The 14,626-nt window shown below is 42.7% G+C and overlaps 1 protein-coding gene across 1 annotated transcript in view; it reads left to right on the top strand.

Moving 5' to 3' along the window:
• The window catches only part of MSRA (methionine sulfoxide reductase A), a 272,063-nt gene that overhangs the window by 121,981 nt on the left and 135,456 nt on the right, over positions 1-14,626 (top strand). The window contains exon 4 of the mRNA XM_044289623.1: positions 11,994-12,113. Within this exon, the coding sequence (XP_044145558.1) occupies positions 11,994-12,113 (120 nt within the window). The remainder of the gene's footprint in view (positions 1-11,993; positions 12,114-14,626) is intronic.

Genomic DNA, 14,626 nt, shown 5'->3' with positions numbered 1-14,626 from the left:
TCAGTGTATGCTCATAGCGCAATTATGTTTATACTGGGTTATTGACAACATCTATCCGTGTATCCTGCACAGAGTTATTCATATATCGGTAAGCAATAGCGTCTGGACGGGATCTGCCGGACGCATAGGAGAATATTGTCGCATTATACAGAGTTTGTCATATATGGGTAAGTAATATCATCTGGGCGGGATCTGCTGGACACATAGGACAACATTGTCGTATTATATCAATGGATGGCTATATAGACACATATGCATCACAAGGTATCACATGTTACGTACATTCAAGAGATTCGTGTTAAATATAGCTGATGTACAAATAGCAGTACCAGAATGGCGTATATTGCCTCCATGGACGGCGGCATATAACAAGGTAAATTGAAGTTAATGGCTCTCTGCACTTTCTAGAGGTATTGTATAGTATATGCTGGGTACATGTTCTGGATATAGCTGACAATTATATATATATATATATATATACACGCTGGGTACATCATCAAACAGACAGTGCTCTATTAGGTATACCAGGCTCAAAGTAGCATTGCACAATAATGCAAAAAACGAGGTTCGATGATGTGGCTATATATATAAAAAAGACAGACACGAAAGAGATATATATATATATATATATATATATATACATACATATATACATGCCAGGCATAACAACATAACTATGAAGGCAGTGCTCCAATCAGTATTGCTACAGAGATGATGCCACATTCTATTGTGTAATAGTTTCCAGGCCGAGGTTCACTAGATAGCAGGTGTCTATAGGGATGATGTCGGGGTCTTTCATTACCTAAAAAAGACATATAGTTAGCTCTTTACCTGTTCTGGTAGGGAGATTCGGTCATCAGGGCTCGGATGTGTGGCGTCTGTATCGCGCCTATCCATGCCTTAAATGGATAGGCCCGAAGTGATGTTAGGACCACATTCTCATCATCATTTAGTTCATACATTGATAAAAAAAGTCACATTCGCGGTTCAGTCCATTGCCAAAAGTGTCCCTAGTTTGTGGATCCAAAATGCCTCCCGTTGTCTCAAGAGGAGTATCCGATTGCCTCCTCTCCTTGGTCCAAAATTTGGAAACGCAGTTGTGAGATTTGGTGTTTTTTGTCCACGAAATGATGTGGTATGGGTAAAAAAGTGTGTCCAAGTCTGATGGTCGACTTGTACTTGCTTATGCGGTCCCGTATGTGTTGCGTCGTTTCTCCTACATAGGCGAGTCCGCATAGGCATTTTATAAGATAAATGACAAAACTTTAATCGCAGGTATAAAATATACGGATCGGAATCCTCTGTTCCCAGCCCTTGATTGGCACCAGAGACTACTGAATTGAGTGCGGTTCTCTATTCTACTACTTACTAGGGTCAGGTGGGATGGCATTTACCTTGACTGGCCCTGCCAATCAAAGTGCCGATGGCAGAGAAGTTGCAGAGACAGCAGAACCTCTAGGTGTAATGGCAACGCCCCCATTGCTCCTACAAGCTCATTTGCATATATTCAAACATCATTTCTCTCAGCAATGCGGGCACATATGAACGTGGGACCGACACAGATGTCTTCAGCTGCCAAGAGAACATGTAACAGGTCAGCCAGTGTCATAGGTACAGATCTGCTGACAGATGCCCTTTAAAGGGGTTGTCCAGGAATAATTACTTTTTATCGATTGTCCACAGCATCCTGAATTCATACTTATCTGCTCTGCGCTGCCTCCAGTCCGTCCATGTTCCATTACCTGGAGTATTTACAAATGATGCACAATGGCCATGGTCACATGCTCCTCTGCAACCAAACACTGGCTTCAGTGGCCGCAAGCGACACATCACCGCTGACGCCAGTCATGTGATCCATGCCCATGGGGCGACTGCTGTAAACATTCCAGGGACGGGAACATGAACGCCCTAGAGGCATCCTTTCTGGACAGCATGTTAACAAGGACCTGCTGTCCCAGGAACCATGGTTCTTTATGTGAATGAGCTTTAACAGCAGCAATTGTTCATCCCCATACAGAGATGATGATTGCTGTAAGTGCAGCTTCCACCTCCTCTGACGAGCAGGCAGTTATTGGGAATGAATGGCTCGTTCCCTGTAATTCCCTGTTGAGTCGGCACAGTCCGAAGATGCATTGAAACTGAAAGCTGTAGAGTTAAAGGGGTTTTCCCATCTACCGCCTTTACCTGCTCTAGCGGCCCATTACACTGTTCTGTGTTAAGGGCCCTTTACAGAGCATCCACCAGATAATGGCTAGATAGGTACGCTTGTTATTGATTATCTGGCAGTGTAAACGGACCGCCGATTACCCGATGAACAAGCGAAACGCTCATTCGTCGGGTAATTGGAGGCACCTAAATCGTCATTTGCCGGCAGCTGTTTGTGCTGTGCAAACACGTTCTGTTGCCGTCAAACAGAAAGTCTATGGGGATGAACAATGGCATTAGTGATTGCTCCTCTTCTGTGAAGGAGATCGCTGCATGTATATGTCTCCTCCACTAACGAGCAGGCGATTGCCGTAAAGGAAAGGTTCCTTCCCGACAATCGCCTGTTGAATTGTCCCGTCTAAAGGGAGCTTTATACTGTGTTCGACCCCTGCAGAGGTGCCGAGGCCGAGAGAGTAGTCTCTAAACTAAACAGTTATCTCTATATTTACATATCTCACGAGACCCTGGATAAGAACCCGGCAGCTACGTGGTCTTTGATCAGTAGAGGATGGTAAGGCAGAGGGATCTATAACTCTATAGGTCCCTTTAGATGGGGCAATACAACAGACGATTGTCGTGAGGCATGCGTTCCTTCCCGGCAGATCAACAAGTGTTTCGCTCGTTCATTGGGTAATCGGCGGCACCTTTACACTGCCAGATAATCGCTAACATAGCAATCACCTGGTGGATTCTCGTCCCATGTAAAGGGCCCTTAAGGAACGACTTCAGGGCTACTTTACATACCCTGGCAAGCCCCCGAGGTCCCAGCCACCCATGGAAAACAGCACAGCTGATAGAAACTGCGCAATCGCGGCCATCGCTGCCGTATCTCACTGGTGGCCATAACCATAGGCTACCAATCATAAACGTAACAAAGAATGAAGTCCAGATATCTGAAAAAGGGTTGAAGATGAGAAATTTAATGATTTTGTAAGTTATTATTTATGCTATTTGAGATTTAATTACAACTGATTGACAAGATGGGAATACCCATTTAAAACTGTTGCGATTTTTAAAAAATTTTTTTTTTTTTTACTAAAGATCATTTTTAAGAATGTACCGTATTTTAATCTAAAATAAGTAAAATGCAAATAAAAAAAAATACCCCCAAAGATGTCGATAGCTTTTACACAAGGCAATCCAATTCAGTGGGTTTTTTTTTTAGAATTTTTGATATTATGAGGATTTTTTTAAACAATACTCTAACTATATTTCAGGGATTTTACTTGTTATTTTTAAGTAACATAGTACATAAGGCCAAAAAAATACATTTGTCCATCCAGTTTGGCCTGTTATCCTGCAAGTTGATCCAGAGGAAGGCAAAAAAAAACTGTGAGGTAGAAGCCAATTTTCCTCACTTTAGGGGAATAAAAAATTCCTTCCCGACTCCAATCAGGCATCAGAATAACTCCCTGGATCAGCGACCCCTCTCTAGTAGCTATAGCCTGTAATATTATTACACTCCAGAAATACATCCAGGCCCCTCCTGAATTCCTTTATTGTACTCACCATCACCACCTCCTCAGGCAGAGAGCTCCATAGTCTCACTGCTCTTACCGTAAAGAATCCTCTTCTATGTTTGTGTACAAACCTTCTTTCCTCCAGACGCAGAGGATGTCCCCTCGTCACAGTCCTGGGGATAAATAGATGATGGGAGAGATCTCTGTACTGACCCCTGATATATTTATACATATTAATTAGATCTCCCCTCAGTCGTCTTTTTTCTAAAGTGAATAACCCTAATTTTGATAATTGTCTGAATTAGCTGAATCTTCCAACATAAAGTAAAAAAATATATTTGGATTGTGTTAGCCAGTAAATAGAAAATAAAAAACAGATTCCTAAAAAGTGATTCACAAGAAGGGAATACCCTTTTAAAACTGTTGAAAATTTTTACTAAAGACCATTTAAAAAAATATATAATTTTAACCTAAAATAGGTAAAATGCAATAATAAAAAAATTGCCCCCAAAGATAGCGTTTACACACACCAATCCAGTTGGATTTTTTGTTGAATTTTTGATATATTGAGATTTTGTTAACAATACTTTTTAACTTTGAGTCCTACTCTATTTTGGGGATTTTACTTGTTATTTTTCAGTAATTATCAGAATTTTCCAACATAAAGTAAAAAAAAAAAATTTGAACTGTGTTAGCCAGTAAATGGAAGATAAAAAAAACTGAGATTCCTCAGTGATTAATAACTTTTAGCATTAAAAAAAGACAAGAGTTTTTGAATCTAGAATTCAGAAAAGCCTTGAAAGCTGTAGGAAAAAGGTAATCCCAACACTTCTGCTAGGCCGCCACAACTGTCAGCATCAGTTTTCTTCATGGAGTGGTAGAAGATCAAGCTCCACTCTTGCATCATATCTTATTAAATCCACCAGTCTTTCTGTCCTTCTTTCCTCTGTGAGAAGACAACTCAAGAGGTCTTACACGTAGTGGTCAAGTGGCTGTAGAACACATAAACTGGACTTCTGAGAGGTAGAGGAAGCCATTATGGATTGATGAATGTACTTTTTGGAAGTAGCAGAAGACAGTAAAGTATGTACACCACCAAAGCAACCATTTCTGCAATCCTCAGGATAGGTCATCGATATCAGATCGTCAGGGGTCCAACTCCCAGCAGCCATTCTAGTTAGAAGACACCACTGTGCTGTGCTTGTTAAGCTGCGAGGAGGCCTCGGCTATCACCGGAGCCCCACAGCCTCCTCAAACAGCTGATCGGCAGGGGTGCCCGGTGTCGTGCCCCACTGATCTGATATTGATGACCTATCCCGAGGATAGGGCATCAATATTAAACACCCAGGAAAACCTATAGAAATTCTGTCTGGAACAATCTATGAAAAAGTAAAAAGAAATCTGTTGACCTTTTTTGGGGAGTTGAATACTTTTGCAAGTCAGTGTATTTCCGTATATTGCTGAATTGTATGTCTTTTATTTAATCCAACTTACTACAACGCAGCTTAGCAACAAATGACTATTTCATTCTTATGACATACATTTATCGAGGAAAGTATTGTTTCTGCTCATCGACAGTGGAGCCGTCCTGTTCCTGCATGCACCTCTAATATGTCCTTGGCAGCGTAACCGCTCCAGTCCCGCTTCGTTTCACTTAGCACGTGTGTACGGAATGTGCAATTGTCACACAATGAAAACCTCATAGATTCATAAAGTCGTGTCATCTGTAGCAAAAAACAAAACAAAAGAAAGGAAATAAAAACACTCATTTAAACCCCATTCAAGGCCTTGACCACCCTCAATCTACACTGTTGCCATGGTTCTGAATATCATATGAATGTCATATATTGTGTAGGAACACACATTGTATGCAAGTTTTTGAGTGTTTTGTATTTCATTTTTTTCTATGTTTTTCATATAATTGTAATTTTTGTGTTATTATTGTATGTAAAAAATGGTAATTCTAACAAAAAATAGCCTCTAGAAAACCTCCACATTACCATTAGGGCTCATGCACACGAACGTATTTTCTTTTCATGTTCTTTCCGTGTGCAGAACCGTTCATTTCAATGGGTCCGGAAAAAAATCCCGAAAGTTACTCCTTGTGCATTCCATTTCCGTATGTCTGTTTCACAAAAAAAAATACAACATGCATTACGGACAAGAATAGGACTGTTCGATTAGGGGCCAGCTGTTCCATTACGCAAAATACGGAATGCACGCGGACGTCGTCTGTATTTTTTGCAAATCCGATTTTTGCAGACTGCAAAATACATACGGCTGTGTGCACGAGCCCTTAATAAAGTTAACAATTCTTATTTTAAAGAGACTAGGATTATTTTTGTCAGGCCACAAACATCCCCCCGACCTACAATACAGTAAAACAACTGCAAAAAACAATCCAATTTTTTTCAAGTAGCGTAACAAAGCCAGCTGTGCACTAAACTGCAGAACTGAGCCTCACCTGTAGCAGTTGTCTTTCCCATGTCCTTACTGTGGCCCATGGTACTCAGATGCCTCCAGGACTTCCAGTAGGACTGAATTGCACAACAACCGGATGGTTGCAGAAATCACATAATTGAAGCACGTGTTAATACTGGCAGAAAACAAGACAATTAAGCTCCCAGCTGGATGAGAGGAACCAAATGCTGAGGGTCGTGTGAGGATAACCTGATCCAGTGATGAAGTGGATGGCAGTCCTATGGCACACAGGTAGATAGCACATGAATGGCACTGAGCGGAAGTTGAGAAATGAGGCAATGTTGAACTGTCCCTATCTGAAACCATCACAGCAACTGCACAGACCAACCCCAGATACAGCAACCTACTAAAACTCTGTGGAACTGCCAATCCCAATATATATACAGTTACAAGAAAAAGTATGTGAACCCTTTGGAATGATACGGATTTCTGCACGAATTGGTCATAAAATGTGATCTGATCTTCATCTAAGGCTACTTTCACACTTGCGCTTGATCGGATCCGTTCTGAACGGATCCGATCATATTAATGCAGACGGAGGCTCCGTTCAGTACGGATCTGTCTGCATTAATAACTTTTAAAAATTTCGCAAGTGCGCAAGTAGCCTGCGCGGATCCGTTCAGACTTTCAATGTAAAGTCAATGGGGGACGGATCCGCTTGAAGATTGAGCCATATGGTGACATCTTCAAGCGGATCCGTTCCCATTGACTTACATTGTAAGTCTGAACGGATCCACACGTTCAGCTGTCCGCCTGTCCGTGCGGAGGCGAGCGGAGCGGAGGCTGAACGCCGCCAGACTGATGCAGTCTGAGCGGATCCGCATCCATTCAGACTGCATCAGGGCTGGACGGAGGCGTTCGGGTCCGCTCGTGAGCCCCTTCAAACAGAGCTCACGAGCGGACCGACGAACGCTAGTGTGAAAGTAGCCTAAGTCACAACAATAGACAATCGCAGTCGGCTTAACCTAATAACACACAAAGAATTAAATGTTACCATGTTTTATTGAACACACCATGTAAACATTCACAGTGCAGGTGGAAAAAGTATGTGAACCCTTGGATTTAATAACTGGTTGAACCTCTTTTGGCAGCAATAACTTCAACCAAACGTTTCCTGTAGTTGCAGATCAGACGTGCACAACGGTCAGGAGTAATTCTTCACCATTCCTCTTTACAGAACTGTTTCAGTTCAGCAATAATCTTGGGATGTCTGGTGTGAATCGCTTTTTTGAGGTCATGCCACAGCATCTCAATCGGGTTGAGGTCAGGACTCTGACTGGGCCACTCCAGAAGGCGTATTTTCTTCTGTTTTAAGCCATTCTGTTGTTGATTTACTTCTATGCTTTGGGTCGTTGTCCTGTTGCAACACCCATCTTCTGTTGAGCTTCAGCTGGTGGACAGATGGCCTTAAGTTCTCCTGCAAAATGTCTTGATAGACTTGGGAATTCATTTTTCCTTCAATGATAGCAATCCGTCCAGGACCTGATGCAGCAAAGCAGCCCCAAACCATGATGCCCCCTCCACCATACTTCACAGTTGGGATGAGGTTTTGAGGTTGGTGTGATGTGCCTCTTTTTCTCCACACATAGTGTTGAGTGTTTCTTCCAAACAACTCTACTTTGGTTTCATCTGTCCACAGAATATTTTGCCAGTACTGCTGTGGAACATCCAGGTGCTCTTGTGCAAACTGTAAGTGTGCGGCAATGTTTTTTTGGACAGCGGTGGCTTCCTCTGTGGTATCCTCCCATGAAATCCATGCTTGTTTAGTATTTTATGTATCGTAGATTCGCTATCAGGGATGTTAACATATCCCAGAGACTTTTGTAAGTCTTTAGCTGACACTCTAGGATTCTTCTTCACCTCATTGAGCAGTCTGCGCTGTGCTCTTGCAGTCATCTTTACAGGACGGCCACTCCTAGGGAGAGTAGCAGCAGTGCTGAACTTTCTCCATTTATAGACAATTTGTCTTACCGTGGACTGATGAACAGCAAGGCTTTTGGAGATACTTTTATAACCCTTTCCAGCTTTATGCAAGTCAACAATTCTTAATCGTAGGTCTTCTGAGAGCTCTTTTGTGCGAGGCATCATTCACATCAGGCAATGCTTCTTGTGAAAAGCAAACCCAGAACTGGTGTGTGTGTTTTTTATAGGGCAGGGCATCTGTAACCAACACCTCCAATCTCATCTCATTGATTGGACTCCAGTTGGCTGACACCTCACTCCAGTTAGTTCTTGGAGATGTCATTAGTCTAGGGGTTCACATACTTTTTCCACCTGCACTGTGAATGTTTACATGGTGTGTTCTATAAAAACATGGTAACATTTAATTCTTTGTGTGTTATTAGTTTAAGCAGACTGTGATTGTCTATTGTTGTGACTTAGATGAAGATCTGATCACATTTTATGACCAATTTGTGCAGAAATCCATATCATTCCAATGGGTTCACATACTTTTTCTTGCAACTGTATAGAAAACTAGAAGTTCAGAATAACAGAATCTGTGGGTAAATGCACATTGCAAGCAGTATACTGTCAACCAGACTGAAGTGAGACTTGGATATAAATAGACTCACAATCAATACTCCATCCATACATGGTTAAATCATAACTAAACTCATATTAAAATACAGGGCAACCAGTGTCGGACTGGGGTACCTAGGGCCCACCAGTAAAATTTATTTTGGGGGCCAGTCCGAGCCTGAGGGCAACTACCCAAAGTTAGTAACTAGGTGAACTTGAAGGAACAGATTTAAACATACTGTACATAAGTTTCTGGTGCAGGAACCTCTAGATTTCTGTGGTTGACCCACAGTCCCAAGACGGCTGTGGCATGTCCCGCTCTCAGCTGTTTTGCGCCATTAGGAGTCAGAGACAGTTATATGCAGTGGTGAAGCAGGGAGCCGTTTATGATTCAACTGCCTGCGGGACTGAATAACAGAGCTCCGAGACTGTGGAATTGTCACATCTGCGGCCTGTGTCCGTCACTGCCCTACTACTTAGTGCACAGCTGCTTCTAATTGTTAATCATCTTCTGGGCGGCTCTCTCACGCCTTGCCTGAACTTAGGTTCCTAGTTTAGTAGTTTTACCACTGATGGTATGCTATTCTGCCCGTGTACTGAACTTCTGCCTGTTTAACGACTCTGCCCTGACTTTAGCCTGTCTACTATACTGACCCTTTGCTGCTTACCCTGACCTTGGATAGTGGACATTGGAAACTCTTGACTGTCTTGAGTCTGCGTGTTTACCTACTACGAAAATTATCTAACCCCGTGGATCAGCGGCCACTAAGGGGGCATCAGTACTGTGTGGGGGAACCAAGGGGGTATAATCTCTTTGCTCAAGCAGAACCTTATTGTCTCGCATAGAGGAACGTTTTTTAAACACCCCGTGACCACCAGCTATTGGCTGGTGAAGATTAGGGTGCGTGCGCTGGCCCTTTTAAGAGGCGTCCTACATACAGGGTAGGAGAGGCTTTACCGGCAAGCAGCCTCAGCCTGCATGCAGTGACAGAATGGGCCACCCAGTGGATGGGCGCAGAAGGCAGGTCCGGATGAGTTTAATATCACATTGTCGGCTCCCGGCCGCTGCTATATCATTGCCATTACTTCATGTAGAAAAAGTAGAATGATAGTATCCTTTCAAAATAATAATTTTATATTTTATGGTAGTTTACATTATATTTATTGTTTGTTGTATGTATTTTATTGTTTATAGTACGTTGATATTTCTATTATAATTTATTTTTGTAAGTGTTTTCAATTTTTTTACCCTTTATTTTATTGTTTGTTAGTCATCAGTTATGTTTGGCTTCATTGTGTGTATTTTTTTTACTTATTGTTTGTTACTCTTTTTTTTGCGCCTTTCAGATATTTTTTTTTTTAAACACTGATTGTTGTACATTGTGAATGTTCCAGACAGTACAGTATGACATGTTCCTGAACAGTGCCGATCAGACTTGTTTTCTGCATTGTACTGGTAACATTAGTGCTTTTCAATCATTTCTCAGTATGCCCTTTGTTCCTCTTGCACTTTTGTTCTCTACTCCGTGGGTGTGTTTTACAACACTGCTAATACTTGATAAAATGCAATTTTATGTGTTTTTTTGTGTTCAATATTTGCAGTCTTGACTCTTGAAAATAATCATCAAAGCAGGGGGACCATTTAAGTCAATGTGAGAGTCTTCTGAATTACTTTTAATTGATTCAGTTAATATAACAATGAGATTAGGTGAAAAGTGATGCTGAATACAATGGCTGAATCTATAAAAGAGTACACAGGGCTTCTTTTTAAAGGGGTTGTCTCACTTAAGGGCCTATTAGACCGCATGATTATCAGGACCTCAGCGGGCACCATAGCCACGGGGGTTCTGCTGTTTTAAACAGCAGGCACCCGGACGTAATGTCTGTGATCGGCGATAATGCTGAATGCTGATTGCGGACATTTATCCCTTCAGATGCCATGATCAATTGTGACCACGACATTTGAGAGCGGGAAACCTGGGAGTGATGCGCTGCTGGGTCTCGATCGCCCCCCCCCCGTGTGGTGATCGGGGTAGCCATTGGTTGACTCTGAAAGCCCTGGTCTCTCCTATGGAGCACTGCAGGTGGAACACAGCAAATCTGCTAACAATTGCATTAGCAATTCAGTGCAATGCGCTGTAGAAGCAATCTAATGATTGCTTGTTATAGTCATCTAGGGTGACTTAAAAAAGTTTTTAAAATAAAAGTGATAAAAAATTCATACACACACCAAAATTGTATCAATAAAAAGTACAGATCAGCTCACGAAAAAATGAGTTCCTACACAGCTCTGTAGGCATAACTAAAAAAAAGTTATCGGTGTCAGAATATAGCGATAAAAAAAAAATTCTAACTTTATTTTTTTTTCAGTATTAAAACACAAGAAAACTACATATAATTGTGGTATTGTTGTAATCGTACTGTCCCAGAGAATGAACGGTCAGTTTTACCGCACAGGGAATGCTGTAAAAAAAACTAAATCCAGAGAACTGTGGTGGAATTGCAGCTTTTTCCCAATTTCCCAAATTTTTCCAGCTTCCCACTACATCGTATGCAGCACTAAATGGTGCCATTAAAAAGAACCACTTGTAAGGCAAAAAACAAGCCCTTATATGGCTATGTGAATGGACAAATAAAAAAGTTATGGCTGTGGGAAAGCAGAAAGCAAAAAATGAAAATTCAAAAAAAATAAAATAATTGCAGTGTAGAAGTGCTAAAGGGGTTAATATGACCTTTCACCTTCAGCAACCTCCTTAGAGGAAAGTGTGACCAGCTATAGCTCAGGCCAGACCCATGGAGACTGGATGGCTTTAAAAGGGGTTGTGGGACTGCTCCTCCTCTCTCCTCCCTCTCTTTGCACAGCGACCTCTGCACAGAGCATGCTCACTACTTTCCCACATAGAAGTCAACAGAATTCTGCTTAGAGCAGTTGTCACTTCCCTTCCCCCACGCCCCTTGCCAGCTTATACGAATTGCAGTATCCAACAAGGAGCAAAATTAAGCAAGCTCATCCCAAGGTACAGAAAATATGAAATATGTGCTTCATCCTGAGGCATATATAGGAGATAGTGGGGCCCAGCAGATGACCGATGGGCTTGGCCCCTTCTCCTTTGCAGTGTTGCTCCTTTGTGTTAAACATTATGTCTTTCCCATCAGGCTTTTATTCTGTTATGCTCAGCGTTGCCCCCTGCAGGGCAGAGGTAGAAGGTTGGTGACAACTGTTCTGAGCACATTTCTGCCTTACAAAACTGGTGGTCAATTTTCAAGCTCCTTCTGCCATTGACCTCACAACGTTGAATTTTCTAACAGTAACATCTGCTTTTGCAGGCATGGGCTGCTTCTGGGGGGCAGAAAGAAAGTTCTGGAAGCAGAATGGAGTCTACTCTACTCAGGTCGGTTTTGCTGGAGGTCATACTCCCAACCCTACTTATCAAGAAGTCTGTACAGGTATGTATATTAGAATAATAGCCGTTCATGTCTGTAGGTGTGGTTGTCCAATACTTTAAACCGTTGCCCCACATTTCCTAGGTGGCATGGGTGGGTACGGTACCACCCATAGTAAATCAGTTCAGCCATACACATCTTCTCTATCGAAAAGTGGACAACTCTTTAATTAATGTTAATATTAGAAATTGATTTTTGAATGGAAATGTGGAGGACATAATGCTGCATTATGAAGCCCCTGTACAGCTCCATTTTTTGGAAGTATTACTTCTAAGGATAGAAAACCTTCAGAATACGACCTCCTGTGGAGCACGTCACATATTTGTCATAACTCTGTATTCCTCAGTATAAAATCTCTCTTATCTGGAGTCCAGGACGCCCCATACACTTCTCCGAGCATCTTGTAAGCCATAATACTGCATGTGCTTTATTCAGATGTCTCCTAAGACACGAGCCCCACAGTGATCAGCAAAGTCCCGCATCTACTGGGGGGAAGTTGCGACAAGACAGGCAGATGTATCATGGCGCTGTACGTATGATAAGTGGTGCACATACATAATACAAAACAAGTACAAAAAGCATGAACAATGTACAAACTGGTACAGAAGAAGAGAGGACCCTGCCCGCGAGGGCTTACAATCTACAAGGGATCGGGAAGGATACAGTAGGTAAGTTAAGAAGCTGCTCAAGCAGCAGTATAGTTGCAGCAGGATTACTGTAGGTTGTAGGCTTGTCTGAAGAGGGGGGTTCCCAGGTTTCTTTTGAAGGTTTTCATGGTAGTTGAGCGTCTGATATATTGGGCAGAGAGTTCCACAGTATGGGAGATACACAGGAGAAACTTATTTGGGAGAGCAGATAAGAGGAGAGTAGAGAAGGAGGTCTTGTGAGGATTGGAGATTATGTGTGGGAAGGTACAAGGAGATCTGGTCACAGGTGTATGGAGGAGACCGGTTGTGGATGGTCTCGTAGTCATAGTGTTTTCTACTGGATTCTCTGCACAATGGAGAGCCAGTATAGGGATTGGCAGAGAGGAGAGGCAGAGGAGTAACGGGGAGAGAGGTGGATTAGTCGGGCAGCAGATTTGAGGATAGATTGGAGGGGTGTGAATGAGCTTGCTAGATAGGAACCCGCTTAAGAGGAGGTTGCAGTAGTCTAGGTGGGAGATGATGAGGGCATGTACACGTCTCTTTGCAGACTTCTGGTCCAGGAATGTGTAGATCCGAGAAATATTTTTCAGTTTGAGGTGGCAGGAGGTGGAAAGGGCTTGGATGTGTGGTCTGAAGGAAAGAGCAGAATCATAGGTTGCCCTAAGACAGCGGGCCTGTGCGACTGGGGACAGCGTGCAGCCATTGACTAGATTTATTGGAGAGTCCGCCAGAATGGGAGCCACTCTTTCAGAGCAGTTCCCCATTCTCGCTAATGGTGCTGGTCTTGAGTAGAGACCCCTTTGGACTTCCATAGTTCTCAAATAGGCCATATGGACACAGGCTGTATACATTCAATTATCCCTTTTAAGTAACCGTTTCAGTTTATGTCATTATTAATGGACTCCATTAAAAGAGCATCTGTCATCAGGATCAACCCATTTAAACCAGGCATAATGCCTGGTAGGGTTGATCCTGCAGGGTATTATGATATCTCATTTTTATGTCTCCTTTGCGCTGTTGCCGTTATCACTTGCTAGTGATATGTAAATTAGGTTTTTAGTGCATCGAGGGACTCCAGATCCAGCAAGTTCCCCCTTCCCTTTGATTGACAGGGCCAAGCATTTTACCTGGCCCAGTAATCTCACTCAGGTACCATAGTCTACACTATTGGCGCATGCGCAGTGCATCTGCCTATGTTTCCCCAGCAGCGCCAATGATGTCATCCTACACTCTAAAAAAGCAGAGAGTCTCCTCTCCTGGGTCATTGACCGACACATGCAGTAGTCATCTGCGCTGCAGGGGAAAAGAGAGCTAGATGCATCGTGCATGTGCCGATAGTGTAGACTATGGTTTAGGAGAAGGATTACAGGGCCAGTGAGATGTCTGGCCTTGTCATTCAAGAGGACCGGGGGAGTAGCAAGAGGTACAAGGCAGAGGAGCTCTGACATTGAATGAATGAATTCTCCTAGCCTGGCCACCCTGGCCAAGAGAAGTCCCTTCCATCTCACTATGGGATTCAGCAACGACGACCCCTCTGCCCTCCACAAAATAATGATCCAGATTATGTTTGTATATTGCACCTCGGATGTCATCTTTCATACATCCCCTGCTCTTCTCTATCTACACTTTTGGCCTGGGACAGCTTATAGAGTCCTATGGCTTTCAGTATCACTCCTACGCTGATGACACACAAATCTACCTCTCTGGTCCAGACATCACCACCTTACTATCTAGAATCCCACAATGTCTATCTTCTATATCATCCTTCTTCGCCTCTAGCTTTCTTAAACTTAACATGGATAAGACAGAATTCATAATCTTTCCCCCATCTTGTTCAACCCCCCCTACAGACCTATCTATCACGATCAA

This window comes from Bufo gargarizans, chromosome 4 (genome assembly GCF_014858855.1).
Source record: "Bufo gargarizans isolate SCDJY-AF-19 chromosome 4, ASM1485885v1, whole genome shotgun sequence".
NCBI lineage: Eukaryota > Metazoa > Chordata > Amphibia > Anura > Bufonidae > Bufo > Bufo gargarizans.
The sequence above is the reverse complement of the archived record's forward strand: the minus strand, read 5'-3'. Positions and strand labels throughout refer to the sequence as shown.